At 33.7% G+C, this 22,956-nt stretch overlaps 2 protein-coding genes across 3 annotated transcripts; both read left to right on the forward strand.

Annotated features, from left to right (window-relative positions):
* Positions 1 to 1,067: 1,067 nt before the first annotated feature.
* On the forward strand, positions 1,068 to 11,700 carry LOC132164133 (protein DETOXIFICATION 43-like). 2 transcript variants are annotated; one of them, XM_059574574.2, is made up of 14 exons: positions 1,068 to 1,124; positions 6,241 to 6,423; positions 6,531 to 6,652; positions 7,126 to 7,548; positions 7,822 to 8,018; positions 8,254 to 8,389; positions 8,877 to 8,973; positions 9,061 to 9,161; positions 9,887 to 10,050; positions 10,169 to 10,240; positions 10,509 to 10,625; positions 10,769 to 10,864; positions 10,988 to 11,109; positions 11,527 to 11,700. In XM_059574574.2, the coding sequence occupies exons 2-14, from the start codon at positions 6,341 to 6,343 to the stop codon at positions 11,579 to 11,581; spliced, it is 1,785 nt and encodes a 594-aa protein (XP_059430557.2). In that variant the 5' UTR covers positions 1,068 to 1,124; positions 6,241 to 6,340; the 3' UTR covers positions 11,582 to 11,700. The 2 variants fall into 2 exon arrangements, with proteins under 2 accessions (XP_059430557.2, XP_059430549.2); XM_059574566.2 differs by lacking the exon at positions 1,068 to 1,124 and having other exon boundaries at positions 6,146 to 6,423.
* Positions 11,701 to 17,731: 6,031 nt separating this feature from the next.
* LOC132173641 (protein DETOXIFICATION 43-like) lies at positions 17,732 to 21,712 on the forward strand. Its single transcript, XM_088513154.1, has 13 exons — positions 17,732 to 17,907; positions 18,279 to 18,400; positions 18,585 to 18,809; positions 19,052 to 19,233; positions 19,840 to 19,975; positions 20,075 to 20,171; positions 20,259 to 20,359; positions 20,473 to 20,636; positions 20,828 to 20,899; positions 21,004 to 21,120; positions 21,220 to 21,315; positions 21,425 to 21,546; positions 21,658 to 21,712. The coding sequence occupies exons 1-13, from the start codon at positions 17,732 to 17,734 to the stop codon at positions 21,710 to 21,712; spliced, it is 1,665 nt and encodes a 554-aa protein (XP_088369280.1).
* The last annotated feature ends 1,244 nt before the right edge of the window (positions 21,713 to 22,956 follow it).

A 22,956-nucleotide genomic window follows, 5' to 3' on the forward strand; every position in this document is an offset into this window, starting at 1 on the left:
GTTTTCTTTTTTACCCAAGTAAATATGAGGTAAGTGGATGATACCCATTAGGTATTATCACAAGTTCATTTCTCACCTTAGGTTAGATACTTCATAATTTATCATCACTGTCAAAGAATTAGCTAAACGATTAAATTCATTATTTTTTATTATAACTAGCTAGTGGTATCAAAGCAAAAATCTTAAGTTCGAATCCTAACTCCACGTAAGAAAAAAAAAATCAAGATTTGTTGATCTATAAAGGATTGAGTGCCCCAAAATAGGGTTTTCTTCAAATCAGTCTTAGGAGGTTTCAGAAGATTGCCGAAATTAGGGAAAACATGCATCAACTTAATTTTTGCTCTTTTTGTTGGGAGAGGCCTTCATGATTGTTGGCAGAAAAAACTTTTCTCAGGGATCTTTTTCTAATGTTGACAACATTATTCTAATGTGATCATTCTTTAATACAAAACTTATGTCATACATATACGGCCAATAGAGTTGTGATGAGCAATCTATTGGCCATGCATTATGAAAATTAACCAATTAAGATCAAGTTAATCCATGACACCAATATCCGACCGGTAATAAAATTAGGTAATGATTAAACTGCAATGGCTTATTGGGAATCCTACTCAGCCCACGTTTGCAAAAGTTTGATCGCTACCTACTTAAAAGCACTTAAAAATATATGTGTAGGACAAAGTAGAACAATATTATCTCATACAGGTTATAGCTTGTAATTGAATGGTGGATTTCCACCTTTGGAGACCATGACAAAAACGACAACCAAATCCATAGATGTTTCAAGCAACCTTTGCTGAAATTGCTGTCGTGTCAGTGAGGTAGTGGGGAGTTTTCTTTGTATTCTTTAGACTTTTGAGGTCTAAAGTACTATTTTCTTCTTATGTGTCGCTTTTGGATCCCAGAGGCCTGAAAATTCTGTGCATCTCTCTCTCTCTCTCTCCTAGCACAGTAATTGAACTAGTATTTGAAGGGTTTGTGTGAGGTGTGAGGTGTGAGGTGTGAGGGTGAGGAAAGAGTACTTAAAAGGCGAAGTGTAGGACGTTGCTTTTGGTGTATGAGCAAAAGGAAGTTGGTGGAAAGAGCTTGGAGTTTGTTTCTTAGAGAAAACAAGTGCAAAGGTATGCTCATTTCCCTATCAATAAACATGTCCAAAATTAGATGAGTTGTTGGATATTCGTACGTTCCTTTCATTCTTCATGATATACTCTATATGCATGCTTTCTCTTTTTCTCATAATACACACAAACACAAACATGCACGCACGTATCATGAGATATATATATATCCATGGATATATATGGGCATGCATGCGTTAGTTGATAGTCATATGTATGCATATGTATTATATATGTATATTTCTAAGGTGAGTGTCTCAGTCACACGTCAAACTCAGTAACATACATCCAAAAATTGCTCCCCATTCATGAGAATTTCTGTGAGTTATGTTTATGTTTTTTCTTCCCTTTCAATTTCGTAGTGTAATTGCAAAATGTGGCTCTTTTTTAAGTTATCTTCTTGATTCCCTACCCCCCCCCCCCCCCCCCCACAAATCTCTCTAAATCTAATTAATGAGAGATCAGAAGATCAGAAGTACGTTTTATTGTATTAATTAATGTTTTCTTTATAAATATATGTGTGTCTTTTTTATTATTTTATTGTAAGTGAAAATTTATTGAAGAAATTCAATAAGAATAGAAAGAATTTAAACCATGAAATCCACCTATCGCAAACCACTTTTTTACATATTTTATTTTTCTTGGTTATTTTTGTAATATTTAAGTGGGGTTTTGGATGGATAGCATTATAGCAATTAGCTCTCACCTTTTCCCGACAAAAATAAACGTTATATGTTGAGATAATTATCCACAGCTCAACCAACCGAATGCAAGAGCAAAATGTGAGTAGGCTTTGAAGCCCTCTAAGAATCATTAACTCTATGAATCATAAACAAGTACAGATAGTTATAAATATATAAGAATAGTAAAATTCAAGTGACTATCTTGTTAACGCTTGAGTCATCAATTTAACAAATGATTTCAATTAACGAACATTTCTTAATTAAGCCGACTTTATTTGAGTACTTCAAGCTCTTGAGACTCTTCAAAGATAAAAAGTAAAATGAATTGAGGAGTCTCTTGATCAAGCTTAATCTCATAACTTTTCAATTTAAGTTTAGAGCTTTTATAATTAAAGCTAATTAATTAAGTTGGGTTTTTTTCGATGTAAAATATCAATATATTTTTCAATATTTAATTAGCATTATAAAACAATTGACCTCCACAATCCGCATTGAGGATTAATGCAAGCCACACACACACACACATATATATATATATGGGCTACCCCTTCAAGAGTTTTGGAAATAGTCCGACCACCTTAAAAAAAATTGGTTTATATATATAGGAATTAGTAGACTATTCTTTGGGTGGCCAATCACTTATCTTTGGCGGTTGATCATAGAAATTGTTTTCCTATGATAACATTTTAGTTATTTATTTTAAATAAACGGTCACAATTTTATAAGTTAGGACATGATGTCCGTATAGTTTCTAATATGTCTATATATACCCGTTAAGAGTTTTGAAATAGTTTAACCACCCTCGAAAACTTGAAGAGAATAGCCTATCTTCCTTCAAAGCTTATGGGAATTAGATGATCATTTGTTTGATATATAATATATAGAAGTCATTTTCTGTGACAATTATTTATTTTAAAATGAATGGTCATAATTATAAGAATTAATTAATTAAGATATTACGTAATTAAGTATGTAATATAATTTGTGATAAATCCACAACAAAAGAAGTATACCAACTCCCACTTGAAGGGTTGAAGCACTAAATTAAAAGTATTAGGCCTTCTAAATTGAGTTGGAAGGAAGAAGGACGACGTCCGTACAGGGGCCCATATAATTATACGATGAACTAAAATATTAGACAGATTGGCTAATTAACACCACAGAGAGCAGCAGCTTAGAGTTGGGTGGGGGAAACGCTGTCAGCACTGACCACGCTGACGATGGTGACTGGACTTTGCTCCACCCAGATAAACACATCCCCAGTTAATCATCACAACCGACCTTCAATTCTATATTATATAATTAATCGTTGATGATTTGGTCCCAAAATTCCATTCTCTTTCATGTTTCTAGATAATTGTTTTACTTCTTTCTTCGATGGTGCCAAAACTGCAATACCATGTTCATGGAACAAATTACCATGTTCCACGTGGTAATTTGTTCCGATTTTACTTATTTGGACGATTATACCAAAAACTCAAACTTTATTTATTTAAATTGTCTGAACACTTATTCAAACAAACATGCAAAGAGAAATTCAAGCAAAGCAAACTTTTATATATAGTGTAATATAACGATAGTGTAATATAACGTGTACTCTTCCAAATTTTGATGCCCCACCACTTTTCGTATCACATGTATATATATATATCTATATATTGGTCAAAGAAGTAATAATCTCACGATTGAAAATAAAAGAAGAGTAGTCGTCATCATTATTGTATATATACAAGTTCTCTTTAACCACCCATGTATGTATTATGTATAGGTACTATATATATTTCACGTGAAATATTTAACTAAAAAATTAGGGTAATTTATACAGTCAAGATTTTTTTAACTCAAGGTAATTAGGGTAATGTCAACTTAATTTTATAGTTTTTGTCCCAAACATGTTGTTCTTAACGTCCTAATTAACCTTCTTTTTTATATATAGGTAAATTAATTTATTAGCCTTTATTTTCAAGTTTAAATAATTGCATGAGTTTTATTTATTTATTTTAATTAATTACTAAAATACAAAAAATGTTCTAAAGAAAAACCTATATAATATTCCTAGATTATTTTAAACCAATAAGAGTCTATATATTTTTACTTTTTTAACTTTATAATTTGGTTCCTAATTATCATTTTATCTTTTCTTCTAATTAAGCTAATTATTATTTTCATCTGAAAATGATGAAATACAACGCATGGTACGTTGTTTGGTCCCTCTACGTACGGTTGTATGTGATGATGTGATAACTAAACAAGAATTTAAATTGTAAACAAATATTATATATAATTCGTAGAATTAATATCCCCCAAAAAGAAATAAAAAATCCTATAACATATTACTGTTATTGGTCATTGTTGAAAAGGACTAACAACAATATTCAAAAAGTAACTTTGGTGTTGGTTGGCCGGGGCCTTCAATTCATTATTCCACGTAGAAAGTCTCCTTAATTAATGCTAATGAAGAACAATAAAATAAGGGGGGAAAATTTCTAAGGAAACATCTGTAAGATTTCTTGTTAGATCGACCCGAGGATGACAGTGAAGTTTTAATTTAAGCATCTTGGACTTAAGGGGTCCGGTTGGGATAGTTCCAAATCTTACCCATAAAATAAATATAAATATATATAAAGTATGAGGACTAATGAGAAATTGGGGTCAAAAAAATGGTCAATTATCAAAGTAAAGTACAAAAAGGAGGTGGGTATCTCCAAGTCAAAAGAAGGGGCTGGATCTTCGCATCAATTATTATATATAAATTAAAATAAAGTTTTAACAGTATTTGCAAAAAATGCTACATATATTATATGGAATCATTAGGTCTAATACCACTATTTGGGAGATTTATTGTATATTAGGATATGGTTCAATTCAAAAGTTTAAGCCAATATTTACGTTATATTAATCAATTATTCTTAGGATATATTTTCAATATTGTAGGACTTAATTATTTTTCACTTGCACATATATAGTTTACTAATTCTAAGTTTCATTGGATATGCCTTGCATTGCTTTTTGGACAACGTTATCTGTCGCGCCCCATCTCAATAATACAATATTGTCTATTTTAATTCTCTTGAACAAGACTTTTCAGGAGGTCACTCATCCTGATATTATTTTTTAACTAGACTTTATGGACATCACAGCTAATTTAAAATGCATTATTGTCAAAAAGAGTATGAGTATACATATAAGCATATTTACATCCATGCATTCTCAACAATTAGTAGATTCATTGGAGATCCCTCTTCTCCCTATTGAATTAAAAAAGAGAGAGAGATTCAGTGGAGGGACACTAATTGAAGTAAGGAGCCTACCAATGACACTCCCATTAGTTTGTTTTTTGGGAGTTTCAGCGGCCAATAAATTCCCATCCCTAAGGCCCGTGATTGATGCTCAAGTTTTGCAGAGAAGTACTATTCTCTTGAGGAGAAAATGAAATATAATGTACACAAGAAACAAATTAAAACAAAAGGGAAGTTTCTTAGTATCTCTAGGTTGAGTTGTTTCAAATTCCAAAAACAGTCGGTGATGTTTCCATCCATTTTCCCACCTTTTGATGTAATATTTTTTTATATAGTATGCTAACTATTAAATCCTCTTGCATGCATGCATGCGCCGGGGGTCCATAAATTAAACCCTATATAGTTTTTTAATAGCTATTTTTGCTTCACCTGGGGAAGAGACGGGTCGAATCTTGTCACAAGAAAGTGTTCATACAGACAAAGACATAGTGGGCGTATTTCTTGATGAAGATATGTTCTTTTGTTTTTACATGAATTTATAGATTCTTGCTGTACGTAACATGTTATGTGGGAATTGTTGTACTAAGGAAGGTTGATCCAATTCCCTTAGTCTCAATCAGTCACATTATTTGTTTAACACATTTGTTGTCTTTTAGTAAAAAAAGAGGTCATTTCGAGGAAATAATACTTGTTCGTACGTCTAATTTCTTCATTGACTATACTACACTGAGGGAGGCTCCAGCTTTGACAAGGATATAAGAGAAAAGATCGAGAAAGAAAGAAAAAAAGTGAAAAGCAAAAGTAACGTAAAAACAGACGAACTAAGGGAGGTGTCAACCGTCACTGACTTCAAGAACTTTTGTTTAAATTCACTCTGACTCCTTCGTAGACTGTGGCTTTTCTTCATAGGTGATCTACACACTTGGCTTTTCGATATACATTGTGAGATATCGGAAACAATTAATGCTAGGTGTCTAGGTTAATTGGTAATTAATGTTACTTTTTCTTCTTCTTCTTTTTTGAATGAACTTTGTTCTTATATAATGCATGTTATAATCGCTTGAAAATTAAGTTTTCATTTCCGTAGCGGTTCTTCCGACAATCGATCGTCAGAAACGATGTCTTGGGATCACTACTTGGTTGTTGAAAAAGTTGTTCTTCACATGTTGACAGCTTAAATTATGTTGCAATCTGTAGATTATAAAGCTTGCTGGCATCTTGTTCTCTAGATCGACTGAATCAACTGCACCAGAAATATTACCGCATCTGAGGTTATAATTTGTGATCACTTGATATCATGGATGAGAACAGGAGTTTGCATGTAACAACTTGGGGAAGATGGAAGAAGAAGCCAATGTTTGTTTTCTTTAGAGATTCAAGGTAAAGTACTTTGAATAATATTGTGCTGCATTTGCAAATGTTTGTGTGTTGAAGAAAAGTATATGTGTATTATATTGTGTTTGACAAATGTGAGTACATGCATGCAGGCTTGTTTTCAAGCTGGATGCTCTTGGTTGGGAGATCCTTGGCATTGCTTTGCCCGCTGCCCTTGCTGTAGCTGCTGATCCAATTGCTTCTCTGATTGACACTGCATTCATTGGTCATATTGGTAAAGTTTCTTCCTTCTTCATCTTTTATGGCCCGAGGAAATTCAATGTTGTTGTGTCTAACTGGTGTAAATAATATTAAATATTATTTCAAAAGTTCAAATGATATTACATCATTTATACATTTAAATGCAATATAATAATGTCTAATACTTTGATGATATTCTTATTTTGACTCGAGACTGTTGTTGTCCTGAAATTCTCGCTTTTCGTGAGAGTCTTAGCATAATAAAATGAGATCCGAACTGGTGGAGGAATATTAAATTTGAAGGATAATGTTGGCCACCAGGCCAACCACTGCCTGCCTGCAGCCATCTCCGGGCGACGATCCAAAATAATGAATGATTTTTGTTTTAACTGAAAGAGAAGTTTGTGATAATCAGTTGCCAATGTACACACTTTGCAGTGTATTTTTTTCTTCAACAATTACTAAAAAGGAGATTTTTTTTTTTTTTTTTTTTTTTGCTCTGTGCAGGACCGGTGGAACTTGCAGCTGCAGGAGTTTCTATTGCCTTGTTCAATCAAGCTTCAAGGATTACCATATTCCCACTGGTGAGTATTACGACGTCGTTTGTTGCTGAGGAAGATACTGTTGGAAAAATGAGCATCAAAGCTGCAGCAGAGAAGTGCTCAGATAAAAATGGTGAAACAGAAGATGATATGCTTGAGAACATGGAAAAAGGTGAAGGTGGAAAAAAGGGTGAGGAGGACTTGGAAAAGGGTTCACCAAAAAGCAGTGAAAAGAAACCGGAAAATATGATTCCGGCCGGTCAAGATGTGGAAAAAGGTGCAGCAGGAACCAGCAAGAAAGAGTCTATGCCAGAAGATGTGGGAAAAGGAGCAGCAACAAAGAGTGACGCAAAAGAGTCAACACCAGAAGAAGAAGACGAAGACGAAGGTATTCTCTCTCTTTCTCTCATTATTAGAACATGCGTGCCAACGTCAAACATGCCGTACACATGTTCTAATAGTACAAATTTAATACGTAAAATATTTAATTAAAAATAAAAAGGAAGTGGCAGAGACAAAATTTGAATTCAGAACTTTTACTCTGATATCATGTTAATTAAACTATCACTTATCCTAAAAACTTAAATCAATAAAAAATAATAAGTTTAATTATTTTACCAGAAACTGACATCTGAATTCTTGGTGATTCATTAATTATCAGATTTTGATACAACTACGAGCAACAAAGATCCCTCTGATTTTGGATTGAAGAAAAATAAGACCAAAGTAAAAACCGAGAAAAGACATATTGCTTCAGCATCAACAGCACTACTTTTCGGTGCAGTTCTTGGCATCATTCAAGCTGTAGTCCTAGTTTTTGCAGCCAGACCTCTCTTATATGTCATGGGTGTGAAACAAGTAAGCGTCTTCGACAATATATAACTCAGTCTTTTAATAGAATGTTATACGACTGTCATACAACTAAGATAATTGAACAGTAAAAATCAATAGCCGATTTTTATCATTACGTTATCACAGTCGTATAACAATCTACCTATCAAGTTGAGCTTTTATATATTGAAAATGGAAACAAGTGCATCACTCACCTTTGTTTTTTTTTCTGTTTTTTTTTTTTTTTTCTTTGTCTGAATAGAGTTCCCCTATGCTAGCCCCGGCACTGAAATACTTGAAATTAAGATCGCTTGGTGCTCCTGCAGTTCTTCTATCCTTGGCCATGCAAGGGATCTTTCGAGGATTTAAGGATACTAAAACTCCTCTATATGTCATTCGTACGTAGGCTCATGAGTTTTCTACATATTCTCTAGCTACTTAGTTTTACATTCTTTTTTCTTTTCTTTTTTTTCTTTTTTTTTTTGGCATATGAAACATTCAGCAGATCATCTAATTGCATGAAATACAAAATAAAGAAAGTCCATTTAGCATAAAACAAATGGAAGAATAAACTAAGTAGCAACTTGAGTATAATTGTATATATATATGACCCCTATTTGAACTATAATATATAACAGTTGCATTAATTATAACATGCCAGACATTTTGTCAAGTACTTTCTAGATAAATTACTGGGTTTCTTTATAATTAGGCTGGCTGAATTTTATGCAATTCGGGCAGCCCCACAAAATAGCATAAAACACAGATAATTAATTGTAGGGAATCCTCATCCCAAATTACTAGCAATTACTTGCTTGCTTGATATTGATAGCTGGATATATACCCCCTAATTCTTATTCATTTCTTTATTTGGTCTTAATATAGTTGTGGGATATACAACAAACATCATTTTGGACCCCATACTCATCTTTGTCTTGCGTTTGGGCATCAGCGGTGCAGCAATTGCTCATGTTCTTTCTCAGTAAGTAGTACTAGTCATTCTTTTAATTTCTTTCCAAGGCATCTTCATAGCTGCTATTTTTCTGATGGCTGATATTGGTCTTTTTAGGTACTTGATTTTGTCAATCCTCTTGTGGATGTTGATGAGAAAAGTTTATCTCCTACCTCCAAGTCTTAAGCAATTGCAGCTTAGTCGATTTTTCAAAAATGGTAAGGGGCTTAATTAAATATTTATGCCTGCCAGGAAAATTGAGACTTTAAAAAATCTTCAATAAAATCATGATATATATATAGCGTGTTGGAAGATCACTAAATTCAAAAACTTAAGCCTACGAGGGGGCGTGACTATGCTAACACCTGCCTGCGATAATCGCATAGGGAAAACTTAGACGGTGAAAATTACTAATTCTAGCTCCCTCAAGTTTGGTACGGTAAAAATTGATGGTGCTCCCTCAAGTTCGATTGAGCTATAGCTTGACCTAATCCTATCAAGATATCAGTGAGACCCATAGTGATTTATACTAATCAAATATGAAGATTCTCATTACAAATTCAAACTTATGTTCTAGCTAGTGTGTACGTAACCACTTTTAAGAATTTTTTTGGGACTACTAAACCACCACCTTAAATGGTCAACTATGTTATATTACCTACTCATACTCATCACATCATCACATCTTTTCAATACTAGACTTAATTTTTGTAAACTCTGTATACTTGATTGCAACACAACTCGAATATAAACCAAACCATGGTTAATGAGTAATTAATGACGCTTGATTTGTCCTTTTATATGTTGCTTTGCTCTCATTATTGTTAGTCTTCTAATACTTAAGGGTAAAGATAAACAGCACGTGGCGTGCTGTGAATCAGTGCTCCTTAATACAAATGGCTTTTTTGCTTACCTTTGTTTATATTATATGCATGGACACCAGGTGGTCTTCTGTTAGCAAGAGTGGTAGCTGTCACATTCTGCGTCACCTTGGCAGCCTCGTTGGCAGCACGGCTGGGTGCCACGCCAATGGCTGCTTTCCAGACTTGCTTACAGGTCTGGTTGACATCATCTCTTCTCTCAGATGGCTTGGCTGTTGCTGGACAGGTAATTATACAACTTTTTTGTTTTCTTCTCTCTTTAATAACAAGGGCGTTATTTACAATATGACGTGGCAATTCATAATTAACAAAATAATTAAAAAATGTCTTAATTATTTTCTTAGGCAATTCTGGCTTGTGCATTTGCTGAGAAAGACCTCAAGAAGGCAACAGCTATTGCAAACAGGGTATTACAGGTAATCAAATACTTACATAATTTTTTCTTTTTCTTTTTTTCTAATAAAAGCGGAAGAGGGGGAAAAGAAAAAATACTTATATAAAATAATGTACATAATGTTATGTCATTTAAAATTTTTGTCACACTACAATGTATATATGACATAACAATATATTTCATAGTGCAACAATAGATATACTATTAGATCTGTGAAATCGAAACGATCTGAACTCTCTATAGAATGATCACACAATTACTTAATTTGTGAAACGTTTTATGTCATACAGATGAGTTTTGTTCTTGGGGTGGGGCTTGCTCTTGTTGTTGGAGTTGGCTTGTACTTTGGAGCTGGGATCTTTTCAAGAGATGTTCATGTTCTTCACCTCATAAAAATTGGACTCCCGGTACCTACATTTTTCCCATATATATATATATATATATATATATATATATATATATATATATATATATCAAAATTAGAACATCAATCTTTTAATTTAATTTCTTTATTTTCGACTAATTGCTAATTATTGAATTTATGCACCAGTTTGTTGCTGCTACACAACCTATCAATTCATTAGCTTTTGTCTTCGATGGGGTGAACTTTGGAGCGTCTGATTTTGCATATTCTGCTTACTCATTGGCAAGTTTATTATAAGCTCTTTTAATTTGATCCACTGTCCATATTTATATATGTAGAGTTTGATATTTTCCAACATATTTTCTCTGTTTGATAAAATGTTCTTTGTCAACTTTCTTTCCGCAGGTTATTGTGGCCGCAGCAAGCATTACATCATTGTTCATTCTTTACAAAGACAATGGATTTGTAGGAATCTGGATTGCTTTAACCATCTATATGTTTCTGCGTGCATTTGCTGGTATTTGGAGGTAATTAATATTCATGTTCATATTGTTGTGGGTTCAAGTAAATATCATTATTTAATTTCTAAATTTCCAAAGAATTTTATTGTATCTTTAACTAGTCATTTCGGGATATAGTACAAATACGGCACTACATTGTAAAGTGAATAAGACGAGGACGTTAAAAATTTGAGTGGTGGCTCTACATATATATACATAGGTTGCCTAAACGACCATGCGAGAGCGGGTTTAAGACCTTTCATTGCATTGCATTGCTCTTCGGCCCCTTTTTTTTGTTTACGGATTTCAAAACAAAAACATTAACAAACAACTAAAAATGTAAAATATTCATAAAAAATCTTACGACTCTTTTATATCTTTTATGGTTTTTGAAATTGAGTGGAATTAATGGACTTAATTAATTGCCTCATGTGAATTTTGTAGGATGGGCACTGGAACAGGACCTTGGCGCTTTCTGAGGAATGGGTCGTTGCCCTAGATCGAGGGCCTAGGCATTGCAACCTCCATGGATGTCTATACTCGATCATCAAGCAACATATTTACGATGCTACATTTCTCTTTTTCTTTTATTTCGCCCATGTTATGTAATTGGTTTACAGACTTTTATTTCTTTTCTTTTCTTTTCTTTTTTTTCTCTACTTGTTTGTATCATGATTGGACCTACTAAAATATCCTTGTGTTAGAATATTGTTGTTAAAATTTATAGTATTGGCCGGTGAAGCCATTCATCATGGGCAGCATAAATTTTATGACTCTTATATATATAGTGAAAATTGAAGCCTCCGGTTTGGAGGGCATGAGATTTTGTCAAGTATATATTAAGAGCTGTTTTTTTTTTTTTTTAAATAGTGTTATTACAAGTTCACTTGACACTTATTACATCGGCACTCAACTAACGTAACCATTATTCATGTAACACCCAATTAATGGCTTTTGGGAGATGGTTTGGCCACCCCCATAATTGGCCAGAATGGGTGGCTGCCACCTCTAATGGCATTAGGGCGGTTCTACCACCCTCTAGAATAGATAGTTGAGTCACTTTCAATGGTCTTGCGGGTGGTTCAACCGCCCCATAATTGACCTAGAAGGATTTCGTAGATGGCTCAAAAAGTTGCAAAATGAGTAGAGATGGAATTATCTGTACTCTGTTCAGATGGATATAAAGCAAAAGGGATTTATTTGAAGAAAAAAGTGGGATAAGAGGAACATTACTTGTTTGAGAGGATTGATCTCCTGAAGGTAGTGAAGCAGCAGCCTTATCCACTGGAGGAAATTAACGAGTTCTCATCAAAGACAACATATTTTGATATGTATATATACATGATTGAAAGTTATGTGTAGTTGAGTTCTCATCTAAGAGCATATTTGGGTGTGCGTTTGATGGGCTTAAAAGTACGTTTAACACTCAAAAAGTCCGTTTAAAAAAAGTACATGTTTGGTTAAAAAAATTGAAAGCATTTTTAAAGGTCCAAAAAGCTTAAAAATGACCAAAACGCACTTTTGGCAAAAGTTTAATTTAAGCTTTTGCCAAAAAAAAATTTTTGACTTAAAAACTCTATTTTTCAAACGCAATCTCAAACATGTTATAAGTACGCAACAAAAACTCACATTAATTCATCGCCTAAAAACCAAGCTCACATGACCTCTTGCGTCTCAAAATAAATTCAAATATTTTGTATTTCCAAGAACAAGATTCCAGTGTAAATGTGAATTCAAACTGAATAAACAACAGAAATTTACAACCAAATTTGACATCTTTAGCCTAAAGAACGAAAAAAAAAAAAAAAAAAAAAAAAAAAAAAAAAAAAGAAGCTGATATGGATATATATTTAATTGAAATGAGAGGTAAACGATGAAGTTAGAGACAGATATATGGGAGACTGGGAGTGGCCCTGGTCCCCCCCCCCCCCAAAAGAAAAAAAAAGTTTTAAGGCAAAAAAAATTACGGTATTTTTTGCCAATTGGTCTTTCCAAAAAAATTTTGGCTCTTAGTCCTTCTCCAAATTAAAAGCTGGATCTGTCTCTGAATGAAGTCAAGGTTCAAATTCAAGACATGTATTTAACTCTTATTCTAAAAACTTAAACTAATAAAAAGAAGTGAATTTAATTATTTAATTTATATTTTAATTCTCATGCTGAATCGATAGTAAGCAAAAAGTTAATGAAAACAAAGAACATAAAACGAGATTTCATACTTTAGCTGGAAAAAAGAAAGCACTGTTCTGACAACCTGATCAAAACCCACTCTCGCTTCCTTGTCTAGCTTCACACGCATACAAACCCACCATCATAAAACTTCATACAAATAAATAGACCCAATTCATCAAAAACCAAGACACAGAAATCAAGAGAACCCACGGCTGTAAAAGATCACTTGAACTTTGAAGCTGAGGTTAGAAGCAAGAGCTAGCCATTGATGGCTGCTTGGTTGTTCTGCAACTGCAAAAATGGATAGAGACAAGAAAAAACACCACATCTGTGTCTTTGGAGCTCAAATTTTAACAGCATCTTCTTCTTCCGCTTTTGTTTCGTTGTTGCTTGACATGGCAATGGCAATGCAACATGGTACTATCACGTCAAAGAGTAAAGAACTAGAAGTGATAATGGAGTAAATCACTCTAGCGTTACTCAATTGCAAATGAAAACGAAAAAATTTTCCTAGCTTACAATTTTTTTAAAAAAAAAAACAAAACAAAACAAAAAAATAGAGAATATTTTGGTCTCACAAAGACCACACCGGCCAACTCAACCCCTCCTCCTAGTTTTCATGATAAAGAAATTATATAGATACTTATACGCAATTGCTGTACTAAGATGCAGAAATATTTCTTTTTATTGTATCCCTCTTGGTAATCAACCGGGGATTAAGGAACTAGGGATGGAGAAGAACTTTATAATGCAAAGTACATATATATGCATGTACTTGTCACCTTATAATATCTTTGTATTTTTCATATTAATTAATTGGACATTCAATTCATGCACGTTTGTATCAAAACTTACTCCTATGGTTCACAACTCTTTGACACTTGTCAATTCTCGTCCTTTCCTTTCTCGTCTGCTTCTTTGATAGCATGCCACATACGAGAGACTTATCCTTAATTAATTGGCCCCCCAAATGCTGCTCCTTCATTATTTTTCTATAAATTCATGCCAAACATGCATGCTATATATATATATATATATATATATAAAGATTTGAGTCGTTTTCTACTACTAAACCAGGCATCCTTAATTGTTTATTGAATAGGATTCCCCAGATATCCCCTACATGGTTTTCTTTTGTCGTTTCCCACCGAAAAGATGTGACTGGTTGTATTATAATTAAAGGTTTACCGAACCGTTGGAATCGTGACATATGTTTTACACGACACAAATAACACTTATTCTAATTTCGACGGATTAAACTCTAATTAGAACCTGACCCAAGCCGAATCTATATCAACTTGGAATGACGGGAGTTCAATAATTGATATAGCTGAATACTTTTGTGCTCTCTTTAATCATTTCTCTAAGCCTAGGACATATCTAAGCCATAATTTGTGTAAAGGCCCCATAAAACCCGTTCATCCTAAGGTTTTCGGACCCGACGATAGCTGAACCACCCACCATGTCCTCCGATGATGCTTGGCGTGTGGTCAGTAGACACAAACAGACAGTAATTTTTGTTTGATTTCCAGAAGTTTCAATAAATCCATGTGTTGTTCTACTTCTAGTCGTTTTCCTGTTTCGTCTTGTTCGATGAAAGCATGCCGCACGTTACATGCAAGACCAACCCCTGATTGGCACGCATTGCGTGCGTTTCATGCATGCATGCCAGACTGCATATTTTGTGCATGCAGCATGCTATATATATAATTATATATGGATGTTTATAGAGATTTAAGTCATTTTCTGGCACAAAATTGGCCGGCCTTATATTGGTTATTAAGCATGCATTGTTCTCCAAATATCCACACGCCTTGTTTGGAAGTGGGTTAACTTAAATTTGGATCTTAAACTTTAAAAAAAAATTCAGTTATAGATGTTTTGGGCTTAACTTTGTATTAGACTAAATGTGTCCATGCTCATTTCGTCACAACTCTTATTTGTTTTTTGGTTTAACGATGTCAAAATGTATCTACGATTTAAAAACAATAGTCATTTTAAAACTCAGCTAATTATAATGTGATTTTTACACAGTCAAGTGTTTGGTAAAATCCAAATTTGACTTTGAAAAACACACTTCTTTGTCTACGATTTGAAAATGTGAATTTTTCACTTTTTTAAAGCGCAATTGTTTTTTAAAAAAATATACTCTAAACCAAAATATTTTCTACAATTTTATTTAAAATTAATATACTTCAATTTTGACTTGTAAAATTGTAATACGAACGAATTTATGGTTGTTTATGCATATAAAAGTATATGACATATACGATCGATGTGTGCATGACGCTTGTCAACTTAATGATTACCATGCACCTCAACATGTCTTAGTAGCTATGGTCACATTATCGAATGTATCCAAAGAGAGCTACGTGGTATGTAAAATGCCATGTAATGAGAGACGCCAATAATGCTGCGCATACACTAGCAAAATTGGCTACCTCCCATGTCACTATGTCTACTTGGTTGGAGAATGTTCCACCAAGTGTAGGTGATATTGTACGAAAGAAACTTTCCTTCCTGCTTATGTGATCTGTTCACGGATCTTTTGAGATAATGAAAAACAAAAAAAACAAAAAACATGTCTGATTGGCAAAGTCTTTAATTATTTAACACACCTTCAAGCATTTCTACAATTATAAGAGACATATATTAATGTATATTAAATAATAAATTAATTGTTTACATATATAGAAAACCAAATGTATCAATTATACTAATCCTACATGATATATATGTGTCATCGAATTTTTGCCTCTTATGGTAATCCACATGATCCCACGGCATGAAGAAAAAGATTTGAATAATAAAAAAAAGAGTTAAAAACTTAAATAGCGGCAAGCTAGTAATATCGGCTCTTTCAGTAAGCGAATGAGGCGGTCATTTAAGACCCACAATAGAATAAGACTTTCAGATACTATTAGTTAAAAATAAAAAATAAAAATCAAATATCAAAATCAAATGCATGCATTGCTTATAGAATTTTATTGACAATACTTAATATAGTTGCTTCTGCATATATATATATATATATATATATATATATATAAGTTTTTCAAAATTAAAATTGATAAAATCCTATCATAGATCGACAATGTCGTAAGGATAAAATTCTAAACCCTAAACAATGTCATAAGGATCGGAAGATTAAGTGGATTAGTTATTTTATCAATTAAAAATATTAGATAATATTAGAAAAAAGTTGAATATAAAAAGTTAATTAGTAATTTTGCATCTCAAAAAGAAAGATGAATGATTTTAAAATTAAAATAAATATTATTTCATTAATATTTAAATATTAAAAAAATACCCCACTTAAAATTGACCCCTTAAACTTTAAAATCTATCCGGCCGACCATGTGTTAATTAAGCATTACTCGAATGATGATTGAATGCTTGATAAATTTCAATTTACATGTAATTTTTGGAGTCCGAACTTTTAGGAAGATCAAAACGGAGATATATCAAGAATATTGAACGTCTTTCTTGACATCACTAATATAGAGTGTTTTTGGCAATCAAAGCCGAAAGTATATTTTTAAACAAAATTATAGAAAACGTCCCATACGTGTAGAAACTGCTAAACTACACATAATCCAAGAAGCAGCACACCAAATTAACAGCATTGATCATGTCTTTCATTTCATACTTGACTAGCTTGAAAATTTTAGAAATTTTATATATATATATATATATATATATACATTTGTTTGAACATGAAGTTGCGTATATCAACTTTCCATACCAACCTTGTGTGAACATGAAATTGCGTGTCTATTTTCGTTTCCATGTTCTTGGGGGAACATGTAACTAAGGTTGATTCATGCTCTTTTTTTAGTTTATCACTACTAATTATTGGCTGCACAACAATGACATCAAATACCTAATTAAGATTTTCTTATGTTACTTGATGTGTGACTATGGTCTTTGTTTTTTCTCTAAACCCAGGTGACTTCTATGAATACTTTAATTTTGTTCCTTCATGTTGCATATGAAGTTTGACCAGGGTATTAATTTGTCAATATCCAGGTGACTTCTGTCTTGGCTTGTTTTTTATTTTTTTATTTTTTCTATTCCTGTCTAGTCTTGTGTTTAAGTTATAATTAAGCTTGATTTCTTCTGTAATTTTTTAATCCTGAGGCTTCTATATATATAGCCTATGAGTTCATCTCCACTTCATCATTCAGCAATCAGCTTAATTCTCTCACCATTTCTGCAGCCACTACTATCCTCATTGTGATCATCTCAGCAAAGAGGGGTAGTAATCCAATGAATATTTCAATTTTCTAAGCTTCTCTAGTGATCATATATATTTATATATTATATGTTGTATACGTTAAAGTATTAATTAAATAATTAAATTTACTATTTTTCTGTCGACTTAAATTTTTAAAATAATCGGTAATTTAAGAACACTTCAACCATAAAGTAATTACTTTTAGTTTTGTTTAAATTTTTTTTTTTTTTTCCATTAGTTATCATGGCTCAGAATGGTGATTCGAATCAAAATGAGAACCTGAATGGTGCTGCCCAGCAACATGAGAATGGAGACAATGGTGCTGCCCAGCAACATGAGAGTGACCTGCAGAATGATGATTTGCAAGAATATTATCGCACCTCAAAGATACCTTTCATCATTTTCTTTAAAGACTTGAGGTATATTCATTTGTTTGTGTTACTTCTAACTTTTTATATTTTTTTTTATTTTTGACTTTTAAAAAAAAAATGTCAAAACCATATCCCATCCCACTGGAAAGGCCCGAGTTGTAGGTCACGTCATGACCTGCATCGAGTCGTTGGCTGACTATGCCTTTTCTTGGATCAAAGCAATTCAGCTCGCTCCATTTCACTGGACTGACCTAATAGTGTTCATCAGCTCTCTTGAATTTTGATTTTTTAACAATGACTAATTCAATGGCTAATGGATACTGGCTCGTCAATCAAGTGAGATAGAAATAGAACCAGAGTGTGATTATAAACATTTCTAACCTAAGAGATGGTGTTCTTTTTTGTGAATGTAATTGTAGGTTTGTTTGCAAGTTGGATACCCTTGGCAGGGAGATTTTATCAATTGCAATTCCTGCAGTCCTTACCTTAGCAGCTGATCCTGTTGCTTCTCTCATCGATACAATGTTCATTGGTCGTCTAGGTCAGTCTGCTTCTCTCTCTATTAATGTACATTAATTTAAAGCTTATAATTTGAAAAAATAGTAATTTTAAAACACAATTAATAAAAATACGACTTTTAAAGAATGAAGTTAACATTTGGTAAAAGTGAAGTTCGACTAACATAATTATTATACATTCCGTTTTTTTTTTTTTTTTTTTTTTAGGTGCAACTGATATTGGTGCTGTTGGAGTTGCTATCGCCATATTTAACCAAGCTTCAAGGATTACCATGTACCCTATTGTGAGCATTACCACTTCTTTTGTTGCCGAGGAAGACATTATGGACAAAAGTAGCATCGAAGCAGAAAAGGTTGAGGGCAAGAAGCTTGAGGACTTGGAAGAAGCTTCTCCCAAAAATGTTGAAATGAAAGAGCCTTCCCCAAAAAATGGTGCTCTCTCCCTCTCTTTCTAAAATTTAAGAGTCGATAGGCACTGTCACGTCAACACAGTGTGATAGTGATAGGATAGAAGTGTGATTTCTAGCATTATTTTTTAATTAAATATTCCACGTGTTGCTTAAGCTTTTAGAATAATTCATGATTTTTTAAACAATATTACAAGCAATGCTGCAAATTGTCATTGTTCTAACATACTATCTTTGGTAATTTGCTATTGGATTCCAATGCAGCAGGAAGCAACTCTCCCTGTGTTACTACTCCTAAGGGAAATGAGCCTGCAAAACGCAAAAAGGTGAAGAGAAACATTCCCTCAGCAACAACAGCAATAATCATGGGCACACTTCTTGGCGTGGCACAAGCACTACTGCTTATATTTGGGTCAAATATTCTCTTAAAGTTCATGGGTGTGTCGGCTGTAAGTATCTTCTTCTCATACAATGGAGATTGACACCTTTAAGCAGTCTTTTAGTAAAGTTATAATATAACATGTTAGAGCATTCTCATCCGGCTCACCAATATATATATATATATATATATATATATATATATATATATATATATATATATATATATATTTGTTGAGCCTGATATGAATGCTCTAAGGCCCGATGACGAAACTGGGGACTGGCATAGGCCAAGCCCCCCAAAATAAGGAAAAACAAAGAGTAAAATAGGGCCCAATTTGGCCCTATTTTTAAATTTTTTGGCCCTATTCTTAATTTTTTTTCATTTTTGGTTCATACTTTTAAATGCCCACTTTTTTTGGCCCTTACAGTTGTCTTTAGTTCATAAAAAACAACCAAAACATTTTTTTTTAGTAAAAATAAAAATTTGGCTGGCCCCCTCCCATAAAATTTCTTGATTCTGTCCCTGCTATGGCCTATGGATTTTGATCCAATTACGCTATATTAATTGCTCACACTTGGAACACCTTTTCAATATGGGGTTCAATCTTATCTTTTTTCGCAGTTTCATGATTTCGTAACAAACATATAATAGTAATCTCTCTTGTATTGAACAGGATTCCCCTATGTATACACCAGCACGCCAGTACTTGACAGTAAGAGCACTTGGTTCTCCTGCAGTTCTTCTCTCCTTAGCTATGCAAGGGGTCTTCCGAGGCTTTAAGGATACCACAACTCCTTTATATGCAACACGTAGGGAGTTTTGTTAATTTATTACCTTTCTTATTTGATATTGTTGGACACATTCCACCACCTCATCTTCTTTTGTTTTTCTGGTTTAATATAATGCAGTTGTGGGAGATGGAACAAATATCATTCTGGACCCAATATTCATCTTTGTTCTTCGTTTTGGAGTCAGGGGTGCAGCCATTTCACATGCTCTTTCCCAGTAAGTTGTATAAAAAAAAGGTTGTATATATACATACATGTATACATGTATCCGAGGTGATTCTCATATGGTTCATGTTCCTTCTAGGTACTTAATTTCTCTGATCCTTTTCTTGAGATTGATTAGAGAAGTGAATCTCTTGGCTCCAAGCTTCAAACAATTACAATTTGGTCGGTTCATCAAAAATGGTAAGAGGGTTAATCTCCTCCATCAATGATTCCTTCAAAACATTGGTATTACTTGCTATTGGATACTTATAGCTCTTGTTAATTAACTTTCTTTAAAAAAAATCTTGATGCAGGTTTCCTGATGTTGACCAGAGTCATAGCCGTGACATCTTGTGTGACCTTTGCAGCAGCATTGGCTGCAAGGCAAGGCCCTACTCCCATGGCTGCATTCCAGATTTGCTTGCAGGTCTGGTTAACATCATCACTTCTTGCAGATGGTTTGGCTGTTGCTGGACAGGTAGGCATTGCTCTTCTTCCTTTTTCACCAATCGAGTTACTTAATTCTGCAATTTTTGACACGACCCACGAATCTAACAAAAAAATTAGGCAACTTCTAAATCATGCAGTATGAAAGCTTCCTGTTCTAACTAATTGCTTTATTCCCAACATAGATTAATGGCCAATGACTTTACTTTCTCCATTCTTTAGGCAATTCTGGCTTGTGCATTTGCTGAGAAGGACTACAAAAAGGCTGTGGTGACTGCTCTCCGCGTAGCACAGGTATTGACATTTCCATACTCTGCAAGTAAATTCAGTCCTCTTCATTGCTTTTCATCTGAAATGCTTACATACCCTTAATTTGTCAACCACCTTTTACTCTGCAGATGGGTTTTGTTGCTGGTATAGGGCTCCTTGTTATCGTAGGAGCCGGTTTATACTTCGGAGGCGGCGTGTTCACAAGTGACAAACATGTTCTGCACCTTATGTATATTGGCATACCGGTATATATCCCAAATAACAAGCACAAAAAGTTTTGAAGAATCAAATCTTAGTAACTTTGTTCAAGTATAGATAACTGAAACTTTTCCCTTTTGGCTCAGTTTATTGCTGGTACTCAACCACTGAACACCTTGGCTTTTGTTCTTGATGGTGTGAACTTTGGAGCCTCTGACTTTCTGTACACTGCATATTCAATGGCAAGTTTACTAGCAGCCCTCTTTTCCACAACACTATAAACAAGCCCTCAAAGCTTTCTTTAATTAGTATTAATTCCTTGGTAAATTTCTTCTTCTTATTCTTCTTCAGGTGATGATGGCTGTTGCAAGTATTTCCGCAGAAATCCTCCTTTCTAAAGCCAGAGGCTATCTTGGAATCTGGTATGCCTTGATCATCTACATGGGTTTGCGCACAGTTGCCGGTGTCTGGAGGTAATGTTTCCTTGATATACATCCATATTCTTGTGATTACCCAAAGAAGGAAACCATGGAAGCTGAAAGATTCTGAAGGAATTCTTGTTTTCTTTGCAATTACAATTGCAGGGTTGGAACAGCAACTGGTCCATGGCGCTTCCTCAGGGGAAAAACCTCGTCTTAAATTATTATCTAATAAGACACTTTTGGACCACCTGGATTATCGATCGTCTAAAAGTTTTAAGAAGTGTTTGCCAAGAAAATGAAGCCTCAGGAATATATATATTACCTGCAGACTTATATTCTGCCTCTCTTTTGTGACGAATTTTGATTTCTGGATTCAGCCGCGTATGTAATGTTTCTTGCCTGATGGTTGTAATAAGATATGCTTAAACGCTATTATATAAATCATATTGCTGTTTACACCTCTTTCTCTTGAAATCATAAACTATTTCGACCGTTGTCTACAACTTTTACTATAAATCTCTTACAATCTGATATGGCCTGGCATTGCTATGCCAGAAAATCAAAGTTAGCCGTTTAGAATATGATGCGTTAAAGTGTTAATCCCCAACCATGTTTGGTTACCTAAACCCCTGCTCAAAGTTTCCTTTTTTTTACTCTTCCCCCTTTGAATTAAATAAAAAATAAAAAAAATAAAAAAGATGGTGAAACCAAATCAAGGCCTTTTTTTGGAGACAGGTCCATGAGCAAAAGGGCTGGTAACTGAGAAAACGCCATCTTTTCTTGTGGTTTTTTGGCTATAGTCAACAAAAATGCTGCTATAAACCCCATATACGGTTATGGGCTCCTAAAACTATTTCTTTATCTTTCTCAATGATAATAATAGAACAAGTATTGGATATGTTAATCCGCTAACCATTGATCCAAAAGCCTTAGAATCATTGGGATATTGATTTAGTTAAACCCTTAACTCTTAAGATCATAACAATTCATGACGTTTCTGAATTCGACATCCAAAGCGGCGTACTCTATTCGATAATAACTCAATTGTAACAATTTCTCTTTTTGGCAGTTTTACTTATTAGTATTCGTTTTTTATTTTTAAGTACTTATTAGTATTCATTTACTCTATATCCACACATAATACCAAAACATTTTAATCCAACCGCCTCCTCTACAATTCTAACTCATACGCCTCACCCGCTCTCCCGCTTTGTTTGGAAAAAAAAAAAAACCCTCATACGCCTCCTCTAGTCCTCTTCCACAACTCGAACTTGTACCGTGGTGCCACCTCTAGTCTTCGGCTACCAATTGCTAAAAGCCTAACCACTAATCTAGAAAACCTAAAACTATTGGATATTTATTTGATTATACCTTTTACCCTTAAAATCATAAATGGATTTGCATTGCTCAGGCAAATAATATACAAGTGAGACATTTTCTCATTTTCAGACTCGCACCTAC

This window comes from Corylus avellana, chromosome 2 (assembly GCF_965113065.1).
Source record: "Corylus avellana chromosome 2, dhCorAvel1.hap1.2, whole genome shotgun sequence".
Classification (NCBI taxonomy): Eukaryota; Viridiplantae; Streptophyta; class Magnoliopsida; order Fagales; family Betulaceae; genus Corylus; species Corylus avellana.

What these genes read in the sequence shown, in the direction of transcription:
- LOC132164133 (XM_059574574.2), top strand. Translation starts at nt 6,341, where the DNA reads ATGGATGAGAACAGGAGTTTGCATGTAACAACTTGGGGAAGATGGAAG. An exon ending in TGCATTCATTGGTCATATTG is followed by an intron (nt 6,653 to 7,125) that starts GTAAAGTTTCTT and finishes TGCTCTGTGCAG; the next exon opens with GACCGGTGGAACTTGCAGCT. An exon ending in ATGTCATGGGTGTGAAACAA is followed by an intron (nt 8,019 to 8,253) that starts GTAAGCGTCTTC and finishes TTGTCTGAATAG; the next exon opens with AGTTCCCCTATGCTAGCCCC.
- LOC132173641 (XM_088513154.1), top strand. Translation starts at nt 17,732, where the DNA reads ATGGCTCAGAATGGTGATTCGAATCAAAATGAGAACCTGAATGGTGCT. An exon ending in AGAGCCTTCCCCAAAAAATG is followed by an intron (nt 18,810 to 19,051) that starts GTGCTCTCTCCC and finishes CCAATGCAGCAG; the next exon opens with GAAGCAACTCTCCCTGTGTT. An exon ending in CTGCTCTCCGCGTAGCACAG is followed by an intron (nt 20,900 to 21,003) that starts GTATTGACATTT and finishes TTTACTCTGCAG; the next exon opens with ATGGGTTTTGTTGCTGGTAT.